The 17,779-nt window shown below is 40.0% G+C and overlaps 1 protein-coding gene across 1 annotated transcript in view; it reads left to right on the top strand.

Annotated features, from left to right (window-relative positions):
* Window positions 1–17,779, top strand: part of DPY19L2 (dpy-19 like 2) — an 82,878-nt gene that overhangs the window by 25,564 nt on the left and 39,535 nt on the right. Inside the window, 4 exon segments of the mRNA XM_062178547.1 lie at window positions 1,519–1,610; window positions 4,609–4,714; window positions 13,912–13,989; window positions 14,755–14,841. Coding sequence (XP_062034531.1) covers window positions 1,519–1,610; window positions 4,609–4,714; window positions 13,912–13,989; window positions 14,755–14,841 — 363 coding nt within the window.

The raw sequence follows: 17,779 nt of genomic DNA, 5'->3' as shown, positions 1-17,779 counted from the left end.
CAGCATGCTCAATTCAGAATAGAAATTAACTTACTTAACTTTCGTTCAGGGGGACATGCTCTATGTAAAAAGAGTTCATAGACTTTACTTAGAACACGTTAGATTCATTCAATACAATATTGAGTATGTACCGTGTGCTAGATTTCTGTTAGAATCTAAGGACATGGCAGTGAAAATGAGAGGATAATAGAATGCGACTGCCAGCTTTTGGAAGCAAGAACATAATACTGTGGCACAAATTCTATAGGATGGAAGACACTGCTATTAGGGTAATTTTACACTTGATCTTAGCCGAAAGGCCGAGAAGCAGTATTAGGTTAATTTTTAAAACTATACATAAAATACCTTAAACGTGTTATTTTAACTTAAGAAAAACAAATGAGTTTTCATTCACAAATGTATGTTAATACATTAATATATTAATACATATTAATATACAAATATATATTAATACTCTATATTAATAAAGAGAGGGTCTTTGAATATGCCAATTAGTGGTGTGAGTTGTCTGTCTTATGCATTTCATAATTTATCTTCCAACATTTACAATTTTGATTTGGAAGAGCAACAACTTTTAGGACTCATAAAATCCTAACAGTTTGTATTCTTTCTAGAATTTCAGAAATGAAACTTTCACATTTGGACCCATGTGTTAGATACAGTTTTAAAGTCTATATGAAAATTAGTGAATACTTTCATTACATTATCACGTTAGTGATTCTTGAATACTTTGTTAGTAAAATTTATTTTCTCTTTTTTTTAACTTTTATTTAATTAATATAAATTTCCAAAGTACAGCTTATGGATTACAATGGCTTTCCCCCCCCCATAACTTCCCTCCCACCCTCAACCCTCCCCTTTCCCGCTCCCTCTCCCCTTCCATTCACATCAAGATTCATTTTCAATTCTCTGTAAAATTTATTTTCAAAGATGTAGTTCACAAATCCAGTGGCAATCTTTATTTGTGATGTGTATCTTTATCCACTTACGATAAACTCTCTCAATGTTTGTTAATGTTCTAGGTGATGTTTATTTAGGAATTTTTGTTGTGAGCTTAAATCCTGTCACTCTGGGATGCTAGGGCCAAACTTGCTGGCCTGAATATGGATCTGGTCAATTTTCAAAGTCCCTAGATCATCTTATTTGCCCCTAGGATTTTCTTGTGCTTGATCTGATTTCTGAAGAGCTTCAAAAAGTTCGTGGAAAATGCATATTATGAAAAAATGTATGAATAGGCCTCATTTTTTTGCATCAAAACAAGCCTTTTAATTCATTTTGTTCTATGAAATTTCTGAAGTTTCTCATATCTTTCATTTCTCTCTAGCCTTGGTAGTTAATTGTGCTCAATCTAATGACCATTTGCATTAAGAAAACTTTGAAAATGGATAAGCTATGCCAAGTATCCCTAAATAGGGCCCAATAAGTCTAGAATTAAAAATATTCAAATTCCCCCTAGTTTTGACCTTAATACTTGGTATAAAGGAACAGGATGTGAAATGAGCATTTTACTGATTTCAGGCTACTCGTGTGATGTGGACGCCGCCTCTCCGTGAGAGTTTTTCATATCCATTCCTTGTACTTCAGATGTGGATTTTAACCATGATTCTCAGGTAATTTAGATTTATAAAATAACATTAAATATGTATTTTTGAAGATTTTATTTATTTATTTGAGAGGCAGAGTTACAGACAGTGAAAAAGAGACAGAAAAAGGTCTTCCATCCACTGGTTCACTCCCCAAATAGCTGCAGTGTCCAGAGCTGCACCGATCTGAAGTGAGGAGCCAGGAGCTTCTTCTGGGTCTCCCATGTGAGTGCAGGGACCCAAGGGCTTGGGCCATCTCCCACTGCTTTCCCAGGCCACAGCAGAGAGCTGGATTGGAAGTGGAGCAGTCGGGACTAGAATCGGCTCCCATTTGGGATGCCAGCAGTGCAGGCAGAGGATGAACCTACTGTGCCACAGTGCCAGCCCCCAAATTGAATATTTTTACAGTGTATTTGTTTCTTAAAATATGCTTCAACATACTAAGGTATAATTACCAAATGCTTTCTTTTAAAAGTTATTTTAAGATTTATTTGTTAGTTGTTTGAAAAGCAGAGTTACAGACAGAGGAAGAGAAGGAGGAAGAAAGAGAGAGAAAGAGAGAGAGATCGATCTTCCATCTGCTGGTTCAGTCTCCAAATGGCCTCAATGGTTGGGGCTGGGCCGGGCTGAAGCTAGGAGCTTAGATCTTCTTCCAGGTCTCCCATGTGGTTGCAGGGGCCCAAGCACTTGGGTCGTTTTCCTCTGTTTTCCCAGGCGCATTAGCAGGGAGCTGGATCAGAAGTGGAGCAGCTGGGTTTTGAACTGGCACCCCTGTGGGATGCCAGGTTAACCTGCTACACCACAACACTGGCCCCTAAAAATTATTTTAAAAATGGAGTTAAGAGTTAAGACAATAATCTAAAATTACTGTGTAAAAGTTGCTTAACATTTAAAACTCTGGACTACAAGCTTTATATAGCTACATCATGTTTTAACAAATCAAAATATATATGTTCATATATGGTTTAGAAAGATTGGAAGATTTTCTAGGTAGTTTCTTTTTTTGTTCAAAGGTTATGTACTCTCATTGTTTTCTAGTCTGTAGTTTTGATAGAACTTTAACATCTGCTCTGTGAGAAACATACCCTGTGTGCAGATGAATTTGGGAAATACTGGGTTAATAGTTAAGGATTAACTGTATCTATATATTTATGAGACTTTTCTAAAAATCTATGTTTCTAGCAGCTCACCTGTTTAATCTGAGCTGTATTTCTTAGACACATTTTTTGTTGGAATTAAGTTTATAAGCATTTCGGAAATTTGAGAGACTCAGGAAACAACAAAAAACAATTCAGTAGAATTGTATAAACTTTCTCATAGAAACAAATTTCATAGACACTGAGTGAGATGTCTCTCTGAGATAATGAGGTAAGCCTTAATTCACTTACCAATTTGTGACACATTAAACTTTATATAAAATCATTTGTGTATATTTCTTCTTTCTTGAAGCTAAATTTGTGAGCCATACACACACTCACACAGATGTCTATGTACATGCTTCTGTGTATTTAAAAGCACTCGTGGAAATAGGGACCATGCCACGTTTATCTCTTTAACCAAAGTGTTCATGTGCTGGATGATTGAATGGAGTTAAACAGTGGTATACGAGGGGTGGCTACAACCTCGAGAAGGGTCTTGTCTGTCCAACAAGTATATTTGGAGGTAGAATTTGGATTTGCAAATCTGCTCCCTCCCCAGACTTCTTGCCTTCACACGTTGCCACCTCTCGAAGGTCATGGTGAAGGAGGCTGCTCTTCCTTTGCCCTCACGCCTCAGTTAAATTTGCAGGGAAGTAATTTATTTTTCATTTTTTAAAATGTTTTGAATTGATAATAATCTGACCAATCAGGGATTTCATGGAATGAAATGTCTTGATTAGAAAATTCTCTGGTATTGCAGAATGGACATTAAAACTTCAACATAAAATAGTTCAGCTTTGTTCCAGGGTTATATTTCAATTTGTTGTTTCACATTTTTTCCCTCAATTTTTTTCCATAGTTGTATGCTTATAGAAAGCTGTAGCCGGTGCTGGTGTTGTGGCACAGTAGGTTAGTCCTCCGCCTGCGGCGCTGGCATCCCATATGGGCTCCAGTTCTAGTCCCACCTGCGCCTCTTCCAATTCAGCTCTCTGCTATGGCCTGGGAAAGCAGTGGAAGATGGCCCAGGTCCTTGGGCCCCTGCACCCACGTGGGAGACCTGGAAGAAGCTCCTGGTTCCTGGCTTTGGATCAGCATAGCTCCAGCCATTGCAGCCAATTGGAGAGTGAACCAGTGGTTGGAAGACCTTTCTCTCTGTCTCTACCTCTCTCTGTAACTCTGTCTTTCAAATAAATAAAATAAATCTAAAAAAGAAAGAAAGAAAGCTGTAGCCATACATACACTCAAGATGAGTTAGCATCACTTCCTATTTTCTGACCTTCTTGGTACAGTATTAAATTTCTATTTTCATGCATATTTTGAGGAAAATTAACTTCTATATTAATATTTTATTTAATGATAAACTACAATGTTGTTTTTAAAACTCTAGATTTTTTTTTTTTGCTGGAGATTCTTTCTTTAGACTTATTTATTTGAAAGGCAGAATGACAGAGAGATCTTCCATCTGCTAGTTCACTCCTCAAATGTCTGCAACAGCCAGGGCTGTGCCAAGCCAAAGCCGGGCACATGGACTCCATCCAGGTTTACCAGTGTGTGGTAGGGGCCCAAATGCCTTGGCCATCTTCCACTGCTTTCCCAGGTGCATTAGCAGGGAGCCGGATGGGAAGTGAAGCAGCCAGGACTCAAACTAGCACTCATATGGGATGCAGGTGTCACAGGCGGTGGCTTGACTCACTATACCACAATGCTGGCTCCTGCTATGGATTCCTGTGGTCCAAGCATCTTGAGTTTTTCTATTCAACTATATTTTGTTGTGTTATATGAAAGGGGAGAGGGTTGTTTTAGGTGTTTACCATTTTTGCAGTTAGTCTTTTCAGTGGTAGGCTTTTTTTGTGGTAAAACTTATTGGTTCAATTCTCTCTGGAAAGGACCTCGACCTCAAGCAACCATAGAAGCCATTACATTGCTCTCTGTCTTTCCAACATCGCTTTCATGCTTCCCTGGCAGTTTGCTCAGTTTATACTTTTTACACAGGTAAGATGAATTAAACTATTTAAGCTGAATAAACGTTTGTTTCTAGAGAAGTTTTGAAGAATGATTACTTTTATACCTTAAGAGGTTTTCAAAATGTGGAATAAATTTTGTGTAAATGAGTGATTTAAAAACATATTCTCTGGCTGCATCTATTTTGTTGCAAAGGTCAGGATTTCATGTTTTATGGCAGAATAATAATCCATCATGAATATATGCTACATTTTCTTTTTCTAGTCATCAGTTAATGGACATCTAGAATGATTCCACATTTTTGCTATTGTGTATTAGAGCTGCTATCAATACAGGAGTGCAAGTATCTTTTTCATATACTGATTTCATTTCCTTTGGATATATTCCCAGGAGTGGGATAGCTAGAGATCATTATGCTAAGTGAAGTAAGCCAGACCCAGAAAGATAAATATCACATTTTCTCTTATTTGTGGAAGTTAATATATAGAGAGTATAAAAATTGTGTGGATGTCATATCATTTGGTATTTAGTCATAAATATTGCTGTACTGAATCATACCATTTAAGTGACAATGTACTCTTCTTTTCCCATGTTAAAAAAAGAGAGAGAGGTGGAGAGGAGGGAATACTGAGGACTCTTGGGATACTAGTAATATATTGCTCTTAATTTGGGTGTTGGTTATAAGTGAATTCAGAGGTCAAAAACATTTATCTATACATCATGTGCATTTCTTGGTATGTATACTGTATTTCAATAAAATGTTTAAATAATCTGGAAAGTAGTATAATTACACATCCTTGTAGTGTACTGGTTAGTTTGACAGATATTAATGATCATGTAAAAGATCTTTGGCATTATTTTTATTCACAAATTTTCTGATGTTTGAGATCACCTCTGTCTCCCCACCTGTAGATTTTCTTTCTGCCTAATGAATCTCTGTGCCAAGCTGTACAGCATGCCAAGGTTAAGACCTGCTCTTAACAGAAGGTGTTTGTGCTTCTTATCCAGCCAACTTTTGGCTGTTTTGTCTGGAAAGCAGACTTCTGCTGAGAAATATTTTTCAGAGCTTTAACCATAATATTGCTTAAATAAATTGAGACCATATCCTTTTGTCCAAAACAACTAAATAAATAATGTCTAGAAACTGAACTGGGGAAAGGAGAATTTAAATGAAATTTCATGATACTCAGATTTTCTGTTACTGCTCTTTTCCACTGACAGTAATACTGTTCTGTTTTGGAAGTGAGAAATTAGCCAAACAGCCTCATGCTGCCACTTCTCCGTAACCTCAGTGTTGTTGATTGATGCTCCATGTTTAAAGTATTCTCTCTGTTTTACTTTCTTATTGTTGGCCCCTTCAGCTTTTCCCATGATTTTCATTATTTGCCAGCATAAGCGTCACTACACGCAAAGCAATTTTGTTAATTCAGTGGTGCTAATGAGATTAAGGAACTCTTTGGGTAAATTTGATACTATTTTAATGATTGTCTAGCTATTCAAAGCATGTGCAGGACTTTCTTTTTCTTAAGTGATACAGAGTTTTGTTTGTGTGTGTTTTCCTGCTAACAGGGATAATTCAAAGTTACTTTTTTGGGGGAGAGTATTATAAGAATTCATTATGAATTGTATTTTTCATAGATTAGGATTAAAATGAATCCACATGCCCTAAAGTTGTCTGAGAAATGGAGGTTAAGGAGCCAAGGATTGGCTGCATTTCAGAAGACAGTCATAGTAAACCAGGGTATTTGGGGTGGTAATTTCTCAGGCATTATCATTCTAGGCATTGGGAAGTTGACTTGATTTTCATAACTGAGTTTACATTTTTAGTGTTCTTTTTTTAAAGATTTTATTTATTTGAGAGGTAGAGTTATAGACAGAGAGAGAGAGAGAGAGAGAGAAAGGTCTTCCATCCACTAGTTCACTCCCCCAGTGGCCACAAATGGCTGGAGATGGGTGGATCTGAAGCCAGGAGCCAAGAGCTTTTTCCAGGTGTCCCATGTGGGTGCAGGGGCTGAAGGACTTGGGCCATCTTCCACTGCCGGGACTAGAACTGGCAGCCATATGGAATGCTGGCATTGCAGGCAGTGGCTTTACCCGCTACACCACAGTGCTGGCCCCTAGATTCAAGCAGCCTTAATTCAAGTTGCAGTGGTGAGGCAAGGACATCTAGAACTAATCCTTGCCCACACTGCTGCTGCTAAAAGAGAAACTTCAGGGACCACAGATACTCTTGTTATAAGCTGGAGTAGGACATGGAAATACACTCCTAAACAAAGAATCAGTCATGTAAAGAAATTAAGTTAAAATGATAACCAGTCTCTGTCACTTCAGATTCTGCAATCTCCTTTCTGCAACTAGCTTCCTCACTTTCCTTACTGCTAACAATCTTTCCTACACACCTGTGTATTCCTTAATAGAAGACAGAAATATAAAAACAGAGAGAGGGCTGGAGCTGTGGTGTAGAAGGCTAAGCCGCCACCTGCAGTGCTGGCATCACATACAGGTGCCACTTAGTGTCCTGGCCACTCTTCTTCCCACCCAGCTCTCTGCTATGGCCTGGGAAAGTACTTGGGCCCCAGATCCCATGGGAGAGACCCAGAAGAAGCTCCTGCCTCCTGGCTTTGGATCAGCCCAGCTCCAGCCGTTGGGGTCACTTAGAGAGTAAACCAGCAGATGGAAGATCTCTTTCTCTGCCTCTGCCTCTCTGTGACTCTGCCTTTCAAATAAATAAATAAATAATTTTTAAAGATTTTTATTTATTTATTTTGACAGAGTTACAGACAGAGAGAGAGAGACAGAGAGAAAGGTCTTCCTTCCGTTGGTTCACTCCCCAAATGGCCGCTTCGGCCGGCACTGCACTGATCTGAAGCCAGGAGCCAGATGCTTCCTCCTGGTCTCCCGTGCGGGTGCAGGGCCCAAGCACTTGGGCCATCCTCCACTGCCTTCCCGGGCCACAGCAGAGAGCTGGACTGGAAGAGGAGCAACCGGGACTAGAACCCGGCGCCCATATGGGATGCCGGTGCCGCAGGCGGAGGATTAACCAAGTGAGCCACGGCGCCGGCCCCAATAAATAAATCTTTTTTAAAAAGAATCTGGGGGATTCTGTGGCCATCAGGAATTCTGTGTGCTCTGGGGAATGTCACTACACTGTTGTTAACAGAACACTGCAGAACCTGATCTTCTGCTGACTTCCCTGGGCAACCTGTTAATGTGGAGTGTCTGTGAGATTAGTAAGCACATTGCCTAATCACATCTGGAGTGGAAGAACTGTAAGTAAACTGGGATGTACCTGTGGGGGATGCCATAACTCTGGTGTTCCTCCAGTAAGGCAACTCTGTGAATTGGTGTTTCCTTTAAGGAGACTCCTGGGGGTTGTGGTGCTATTGCGCCAGGGTGGCCTCTGTGTCTGCCTGGTGTGCATCACATTTCTTTATTCCTGAGCTGTCACCTGGGGGTGAGGCTGCCATTTGGGCTTGTGTGTAGATGCCTGCTGGCGAGTCCTGTCTCTTGTCCCCAAGCTTTTGGAGTCAACTGAAGGCCGAGGGTGTACTTCAGGAGACCCTCGGTGGGCACTGACATAAAGAACTCTGATTCAACTTCTGGAAGACATGGAACTTGGCAACAGCTATGGATGCGGGTGCTCTAGGCAGCTGGCCTCCATGTTCTTGCTTATTAGTGGCGTGGCTCTCTTTTATAGGAATACAGTCATTTTCTCTCATGGCCTGCTTGTCCAGAGGTTGTTGAGTCAAGTCAAAGGAGTTTCAGCATCAACTTCCTTTGTCAGTAGAACTAGCCTTCAGCCACGACAAGCTTCTGGTCAGCTCTGGTGTTGCACAGTTCGCAGGTTCAAAGTCTTCTTGCCTGCATGATGTGCCTGTTTTCCATGCTATTTCCATGCTATCCTGTCTTTCTTCAGATTAATATTACACTGGTTTTTTGGAGATGGCCAAGTATCAGTAAACCTCAGAAGGGTTTCTAGCCAGAAAACGCCTGGCTTTCTGACGAGTTTTTTCCCACTCTGACTCTTCACCAAACTTTGCTTTTCACACACTGAGAGTCTGAGAAAGGACAGTCTTTGCCAAGCCAAATAAACTTTTCCTTTAAGAACAGTGGATAGTTGCTTGCCTTTGATTTTCATTTCTTGGGTAACTGGATGGTCCCCTTACTAGAAATAGTTGCAACTTCTGCTACTATGTTAGCTTCTCTCATAGTTTTGTCTCAGCTGGCCCCTTGCTGCTTATGTAAACTCAGCCTACTAGTTGATTTCTCCTTCTTTGCTTGATCATGTTTTCTTCTTGTCAAAATGGTTAAAATATAGTATATTCTCATATATAAACCAAATTGCCGGGAATCAAAAATTAGCTTACCGCAAGTTTTATGTTTCCAAATCCCTATAAACAATTTGTTTTAAGATGTCTTTTTCCACCTCTGATTTCAGAAGCAAAACTTGTCCAAGGGCTTGAACAGGTTCAAAACTTTTTTTGTTTCTTGGAAACGACTTTTGGCCTACCTTCCTGCCTTCTTACCTTGAGGCCAGTCGCTCGAGAGCTTTGATGAAATCTGCATCTGGAGACAGAAATAGAAGCCAGTTTTCCGCAGGATCCCAGAAGAGTGTTAACTCTGTGGTTGTATCTGAATTAGAGGACTCTCATGAGCAATTCAAATGGTGACATTTCAGGGACTCAGCAGAAGTTTTACCTGTGAAATAATATACTTTTTAGCCAAAGCTTAGTTGTGATTTTAAGAAGAGTAGTTTAGATTGCACGCCCTAATGATAATGCTCTAGGGGAGGAAGGACAGGAGGATTAACACCGTATTGGAGCTTATTTCATCTGCTCCTTGTGGCAGGCCTGGCAGATAGGTATTGCATATTGACTTCCTCTTACAAATAAAGACTCCGAGGCTCAGCAGATGAGCGTAAAAACTAGACTGCCTGACTCTGAAGCACCTGCCTTTGCCAGTTTGTTTCTGCCGCATATTTAAGTATTTGAACTGTCCTCTGTTAAAGGTTACACACACTTGACTACATTGTATTATTTCCTTGCAAAACGGACTTCGGCTTTCATGTAACATTTATTAAAAAAATAGACATTTGAAGAACAGTTGTGTATCTTATGTTAAATTATAATTCATTAAATCTATCCTATTATCTAATTGCTGTCCTACATAAGAATCCATATGGTATATTTCTCATAATTAGTGGCAATTTTAATTTTCCTCACAAGGTGAACGTATGAACTTATTTTTAGTATTTTTTGCTATTTGATGAAATGACCTGACTCAACATAAACAAGTAAGAAACAACTGTATTTTTTCTCCCAAAGCTCCTTAAAACCTATATTTTTAACCTATTTATCCCAAAATTTAGATGCAGCATCAAGGATTACCATATATTTTCCTTTCCTTTTCAATATGATGAGTATCATTTCATTAAATACAAAACCTGGAATCTTTAAAATATTGTGTCTTCCAGCCAAAGAGCATGATATGTGCTAATTTTAGATCTTGATTAATTTGTCTAAATAATGTTTCATAGCTTTTTATTTTTTATTTTTATTTATTTTTTATGAACTAAAATAGTTTTTTTTTAAATACTAATACCTTTATTACAGCATAAAGCAGTATTTTAAACGTTAGTTCATTTTACAGTAAAAACATTTTATGTACAACTGTAGAGAAATCGCTGCACATAGCGCCAACCTAAAAATGGGTTATAATTTAAAAGTGAACTGAATTGTTTGATACATAAATTTAAAATATTTTTACTATAGAAAACAGTAAAAAATGGTAACATTGTCCAGGCTAGCTCAACAAGCCCATTTAAACTAAACAGTAGCTGAATTATACATTTATAAATATGGTTTGAATTCTGGGATCAAGAAAAAATGTTGGCTTAATTTATCAAAATAGTCGTTCTTAAAATTAAGTTGCATGAAGCGAAAAATCCTCATGTTCATCTCTCATAGTCTTGATTTACGCTTATTTTTCTTCTGGCTACCCACAATCCACAGCAAAGTTTCAGGTTTTTCTTTCTAGGACAGTTTTTGATCTGTTTGCTGTATAAGTACCTATTCCTACCCAAATCATGAAATCACCTTGCAGTCGGGCTCTGGTAGCCAACTCAACTCCATTGTCCTTGAGACAACAACCTTTTCTCTTTGAGCTTCAGTTCTTTCCTTGAATCCCGACGAGACGTTCCTGCCCTCTGTTCTTGGTGTTTATTTCCTGGCCCTCTTGTCAGTCTCATCACCTTACTCTTATTCGTGGCATCCCATGAAGCCATGGGGAATTAGGGCAAGGTGTCGATGGCCCACATGTGCCTTGTGGGTTAAAATTTATTAGATTCTGGTTTTGCCCAAATATGGGCATGATTTAATAATAACCAAAACATTTCATGATTTGGGTAAAATAGTTTTTTAAATATGTATTTTTTTAATTTCCTTTTTTTAAAAATTTATTTACTTGAAAGAGTTACAAAGAGAGAGAAGGAGAGGCAGAGAGAGAGAGAGGTCTTCTGTCTGTTGGTTTACTTCCAATATGGCCACAATAGCTGGAGCTGCGCTGATCCAGAGCCAGGAGCTTCTTCTAGGTCTCCCATGCAGGTGCAGAGGCCCAAGGACTTGGCCCATCTTGCACTGCTTTCCCAGGCCATAGCAGAGAGCTCACCTTCCAGCGCTGTTGTGGAGGCTCTCAGCAGCTAGAGTCCCGAGCCGTGGGCACCTGTGCCCTCCACATAGGTCCACTGTGTCCCTCTAATTATGGAAGAGTTTCCTCTGCCGTGTTTTCCCTAACTCTTCCCTGAGACTACACTTTCTCCACTTTTATTAATCTGTCTTCTCACGGACTGTCAGTAAGCTCCCTCCCTATTCTGTCATCTTGGAACCTCTTTAAGATTTTATTTATTTTGGAGATAGAGTTACAGACAGTGAGAGGGACAGACAGAGAGGTCTTCCTTCCACTGGTTCACTCCCCAAATGGCATCAACAGCTGGAGTTGCACTGATCCGAAGCCAGGAGCCAGGAGCTTCTTCTGGGTCTCCCATGTGGGTGCAGGGGCCCAGGGACTTGGGCCATCCTGTACTGCTTTCCCAGGCCATAGCAGAGAGCTGGATCAGAAGTGCAGCATCTGGAACTTGAACTGGAGCTCATATGGGATGCCAGCACTGCAGGCGGCGGCTTTACCCACTATGCCACAGCACTGGCCCTTCTCCTTTACTATCTTTTTGAAGTTTTATAATTCTAGCTTTTCCTTTTAGGTCTCAGATCCATTTTTGGTTGGTTTTGGCATACGGCTGTGTCTAGATTCATCATCATGCATGTGGATATCCACTACCAGCATTGTTTGCTGAAAAGATAATCCTTTCTGCCTTGACTTGCCTTTGCTCCCTGTCAGAGCTCAGCTGCCTTTGTTTGTATGGATTTGTTTCTGGGTCCTATATTTTGTTCCATGGATCAGTTTCACTATTTTCTCTGATACCATGCTGTTTTGATTATTTTAACTTTATATTAAGTCTTACAGTCAGTTGGTTGTCTCCATCTGCTTTTTAGAGTTTTCTCTTTGCCATTGATTTTGTGCAGTTTCTACCTGATATGCCTGTGTGGTTTTTAAAAACTTATTTCTCTTTAGAAGGATATGATGTGATATGATACTTCATGATACTTCATGACTTCATGTCTACAAAGTTTGGGAAGTTCTGGGCTGCAGTACCTTTATTTTATTTATTTATTTACTTATTTTAAAGATTTATTCATTTATTTGAAAATCAGAGTTACACAGAGAGAAGGAGAGGCAGAGAGAGAGGTCTTCCATCTGCTGGTTGGTTCCCCAATTGGCCACAATGGCTGGAGCTGCGCCGATCCGAAGGCAGGAGCCAGGAGCTTCCTCCGGGTCTCCCACATGGGTGCAGGGGCCCAAGGACTTGGGCCATCTTCTACTTTCCCAGGACACAGCAGAGAGCTGGATCAGAACTAGAGCAGCAGGGACTTGAACTGGCGCCCATATGGGATGCCGGCACTGCAGGTGGCAGCTTTACCCACTACGCCACAGCGCCATAGTACCTTTAAATATAGCTTCCAGCTCATTCCTGCTTCTCTTCCTGATATGTAAAGTATAAGATGTTAGGTCTCTACACTGTGTGCTCTAATACTTCTTTGTCCTTTCATACATTTTCATCTTTTTTCCAATTTGTACTTTCTTTTGGATACTTTCTTCTGACATGTCTTCTAGTTCATCACTTCTTTGTCTATGTTAACCTACTTTTAAACTCATATATTTGTTCTTAATATTGTTATTGTAATATTTTTAAAATTTCAATTTTTTATACTGCTCTGCTGGAATTTTTAATTGTATTATGTCGAATCTGTCAAGTATAGTTTAACTTATGATGATACCAGCCATGTTTTTGAGTGTTCTGCCAATTAAGAATGGATTTTACATTTCTAAGAGTTAAAAAAAAAAAAAAGAACATACAACAGAGGCATGACCTGACCCATAAAGCAGTTACCCTTGGCTTTTTACATACCAAGTTTGCAGATCTGTGATCCAGATTCTTTGTGACTCGGTTCTACTGTCTCAGTGATGAAGTATTATCTCCTCCTCCACTGTGTGGTTATTTTTGACGAGGTGCAGATATAATCTGAAACTAACTTGGTATTAATGTTCTCCAGAGAAGATTAAATTTGTTTTTAGCAAGTAAGTAAAGTCAAAACAATCTTGAAATCACCTTCCTGCAATTAGATTGGGATATTCCAAAAGTGGGTTTTGGTCTTTCTGTAGGTTGCTTGATTTCTGGGTCACTTTCATCCCCTCACTGGGGTGCCCTGACTGCTGAGTCTGTTGAAGGCTGCTTAGCTCACTGGCTTCTCCCCTGTCTCATCCAGCAGACATCTATCTGCCTCTTCACTGGCACAGAGAACAGTGACTCAGGTTGTCATGCTCATCAGTGCGGATTTCTCTCCCTCTCCCTCTCCCTCTCCTGGTTTTATCTTCATAATTCCTTATTTGCCTTGTTAATACCCTGTGTCTTTCATACATGTATTTCACTTATTTGTATTTATATTTTTCTAGCTATTCTAATTCTCAGTGGGAAGGTTGGTATTAACTACTTTGCTCACCGTTATTATGAATACAAGTGTAACTCTTCTCTTAAATTCATTTTGCCTGTGATTGGTCAAGTATTTGTTTTCTACAACTGTTTTCACTTTTGCTTTTTTCTATTTTCATTTCAGATAGCTTCATTATTTCCCATGTATGTTGTGGGGTACATTGAACCAAACAAATTTCAGAAGATCATTTATATGAACATGGTAATGTTGCTAATATCTTTAAGTGAACTATTAAAATAAGCTTCCAGGGTTTATAAAACACAACTGATTTATGGGGTACTTGCTCTTTGGCAGTACTTAATACATGTGGCATTGATGATATACAGACAGAAATATGGAAATGTATAGTAGAGACCATATTCAAGCAAATTACGCTTTCAACTGGAGTGTAGATGTATTGTGTGCTCAAAAGCTTTTCATTATTCTGTGTTTTATACTTGAATGACTCTTGAAACTGCCATTTTCCTTCCAGACCTGATATTTTATTAACACTTTGCATGAATATGATGCTGTCACTGGAATTGTATGTTGTTGCATTTTTGTTTCTGTCTTAGTTCCCCCACTCTTATTCCTTAAAAACATAAGATAATAAAGTGAAACTTCCTAAGTGATAGAAATCTGCAGTAATACAATAAAAATATGATAATAGAAACTAATGTTTAAAACTCTTTCTTACTATATTATTCTATTATTGAAACAATAGAAACAATAATTATTTTTTATTATTTTTTTCTATCCAAATAGTAGATGGAGAAAAACATCCATTGTTTTATGGAATCTATGGTCTTAAATTTTAATACTTAGCACCTGGCAGTGACTTGTAATTCTATTATTATTTTACTGAGATCCATTAGTTTCCTGTAGGCAAATGAAATTGTACTGGAATTGGCTGTATGCCTCCAGAGTAAACATTATACTATATATGTAATTACTATAAAATATTTATATACATTTTTCATTTTTCAGATCTCAGTTCTCCTTTGTTTCATTCTGATGTTTGGAAATCCCATGTATTTATCTTCTTATTATTCTTCATCTTTGTTAATGACGTGGGTAAGTGTTGAGTTTACAAAGATTTTTTTTTAACCTGTCAAATAGTGGGTTTGCCTGGCTACTACAAGTGTAGGAGAGGAAATGGGACCCTCTCCTGATTGTCATTCATATGAAAGAGGTTTACCCAAATAAAGCCTTTTTCTTTTTTTTTTTTTTTTCCACAGGCAGAGTGGACAGTGAGAGAGAGACAGAGAGAAGGGTCTTCCTTTTCCCTTGGTTCACCCCCCAATGGCCACTGCGGCCAGCGCACCATGCTGATCGAAGCCAGGAGCCAGGTGCTTCTCCTGGTCTCCCATGCGGGTGCAGGGGCCCAAGCACCTAGGCCATCCTCCACTGCCTTCCTGGGCCACAGCAGAGAGCTGGCCTGGAAGAGGAGCAACCGGGACAGAATCCGGCACCCCAACCGGGACTAGAATCCAGGGTACTTGTGCCTCAGGCAGAGGATTAGCCTAGTGAGCCATGGTACCGGCCCCAAATAAAGCCTTTTTGTATCTCATCTTTGAAAAATAATACAGTACAGAATCCTCTTTTTTAAAAAAAGATTTATTTATTTTATTTGAAAGTCAGAGTTACACTGAGAGAGAAGGAGAGGCAAAGAGAGAGAGAGAGGTGTTCTTTCTACTGGTTCACCCCCAGTTGGCAGCAACAGCCAGAGTGGTGCTGATCCGAAGCCAGGAGCCAGGAGCTTCCTTTGGGTCTCCCACACAGGTGCAGGGGCCCAAGGACTTGGGCCATCTTCCACTGCTTCCCCAGGCCATAGCAGAGAGCTCAGTTGGAAGTGGAACAGCTGGGACTCGAACTTGCGCCCGTATGGAATGTCAGCACTGCCAGCGGCAGCCTTAACCTGCTATGCCACAGCCACAGCCCCGAAAGTCCTCATTTTTAAGGAAGTGACCAATTAAATATTTTTTAAATGATCACAAGGTAATAGAACTGGTTTAAAATATATCCCAAAGCATATTTGGGAATCCAGTGAATTGCCTTCACAGATTGTGTTTCATTCTTTTGAATATCCTCAATGGTGGCAAGCCTTCATCTTTCTTTTGTTAAGATTTATTTGTTTATTTATTTGAAAGGCAGAATTACAGAGAGAAAGAGAGAGAGAGAAACGGAGAGAGAAGGAGAGAGGGACATTTCTTCCATCTGTGGCTTTACTCCCCAAATGGCTGCAACAGCTTGAACTGGACCAGGTTGAAGCCAAGAGCCTGGAATTCCATCTGGGTCACCCACATGGGTGCCAGGGACCCAAGCACTTGCGCCATTTTCTGCCACATTCCCAGGTGCAGCTGGGGGGAGCTGGATCTGAAGTGGAGCAGCTGAGACTTGAACTGGTGCCTATATGGGGTGCTGGCATCACACGTGACGGCTTAACCTGCTGAGCCATAGTACTGGTCCCTAAGTCCTCATTTTTCAAAAGTAGGTTAGATTTTTGGAAATAAGAAAACTCCTGTGAATAGCAGAGGCAGTTGGGCTGGGTGATACAAATATGGATTAAAATATGATGTGGGAATAAACATTTAAACTAGCAGTTAAGATACCTACATCCCACATCAGAGCTGCCTGAATTCAGTTTCTAACTCTAACTCCTGACTGCACCTTCCTGCCAGTATAGACTTTGGGAGGCAGTGGTAATAACTGAATGAAATTGGTTTTCTGTCTCATACGTGAGAAATCTGGATTATGTTTCTGACTCTCTGCTCCAACTTCAACCCTTGTGGGCATTTGACGAGTGAGCCAGTGGATTGGAGTTTTGTCTATTGTCTGTCTACCTCTCAATTTTTAAAGAGTATGATCTCAGCCGGCGCCAAGGCTCACTAGGCTGATCCTCTCCACCTGCAGTGCTGTCGCCCCGGGTTCTAGTCCTGGTTGGGGAGCTGGATTCTGTCCTGGTTGTTCCTCTTCCAGTCCAGCTCTCTGCTGTGGCCCGGCAGGGCATCTCCCTTTCTCTCTCTCTTTCTCTCTGTGTGTGTGTCTCCTTTCTCTGTAACTGAATTTCAAATAAATAAATCTTAAAAGATTAAATAAAATAGCATGATAATTAATAATAATGATTTTCTTTAGAGATAACTAAATTATCTCTGAAGGCAGCTTAAAAAGTAGAATTCTAAAGTGTTTTGAGCAGTGGCAAAATAATTGGAATGAGTATATAGTCTATTCACTTGACTTTCATGGGATGACACTCATTTGGATATGTGTTAAGAATGGTAGTTTAGTAAGTCAATTTTATTATTTTGTAATCACACTCCTGATACCCACAAGTCAGAACCTGGAATGTTCTCCACTACCCCCTACTTCCACACTGATCAGAAATTATATCAACCCCAGTAATGCCGAAACACAGCACTTTTCCATGTGTGATGCAGATTAGATCTTTCAGTATTGTCTATATTTTAACATTTTTGCTTCCTACATCCTGTTGCATCATAGTAATTAATCCCTCATCTTTTTCTCTTCCCCCAAACATATTACTTGTTCCTTTCAACATATAGTCAATTTTTCCTGCATTACTAAGTTACTAAGTGGAGAGTTTTGAATAGTGTGCTCGTCCACCATTTTATGAAAAATTTTACTTTGAAATATAGCACGGACACAGAATAGGCTAATCCTCCACCTTGTGGCGCTGGCACCCCGGATTCTAGTCCCGGTTGGGGCACCGGATTCTGTCCCGGTTGCCCCTCTTCCAGGCCAGCTCTCTGCTGTGGCCAGGGAGTGCAGTGGAGGATGGCCCAAGTGCTTGGGCCCTGCACCCCATGGGAGACCAGGAGAAGCACCTGGCTCCTGCCTTCGGATCAGCGTGGTGCACCGGCCGCAGCGCGCCAGCCGCGACGGCCATTGGAGGGTGAACCAACGGCAAAGGAAGACCTTTCTCTCCGTCTCTGTCTCTCTCTCTCTCACTGTCCACTCTGCCTGTCAAAAAAGAGAAAAGAAAAAAAAAGAA

This window comes from Lepus europaeus, chromosome 20 (genome assembly GCF_033115175.1).
Source record: "Lepus europaeus isolate LE1 chromosome 20, mLepTim1.pri, whole genome shotgun sequence".
Classification (NCBI taxonomy): domain Eukaryota; kingdom Metazoa; phylum Chordata; class Mammalia; order Lagomorpha; family Leporidae; genus Lepus; species Lepus europaeus.
Note: the sequence above shows the minus strand (reverse complement) of the source record. Positions and strands in the feature narration are given on the sequence as shown.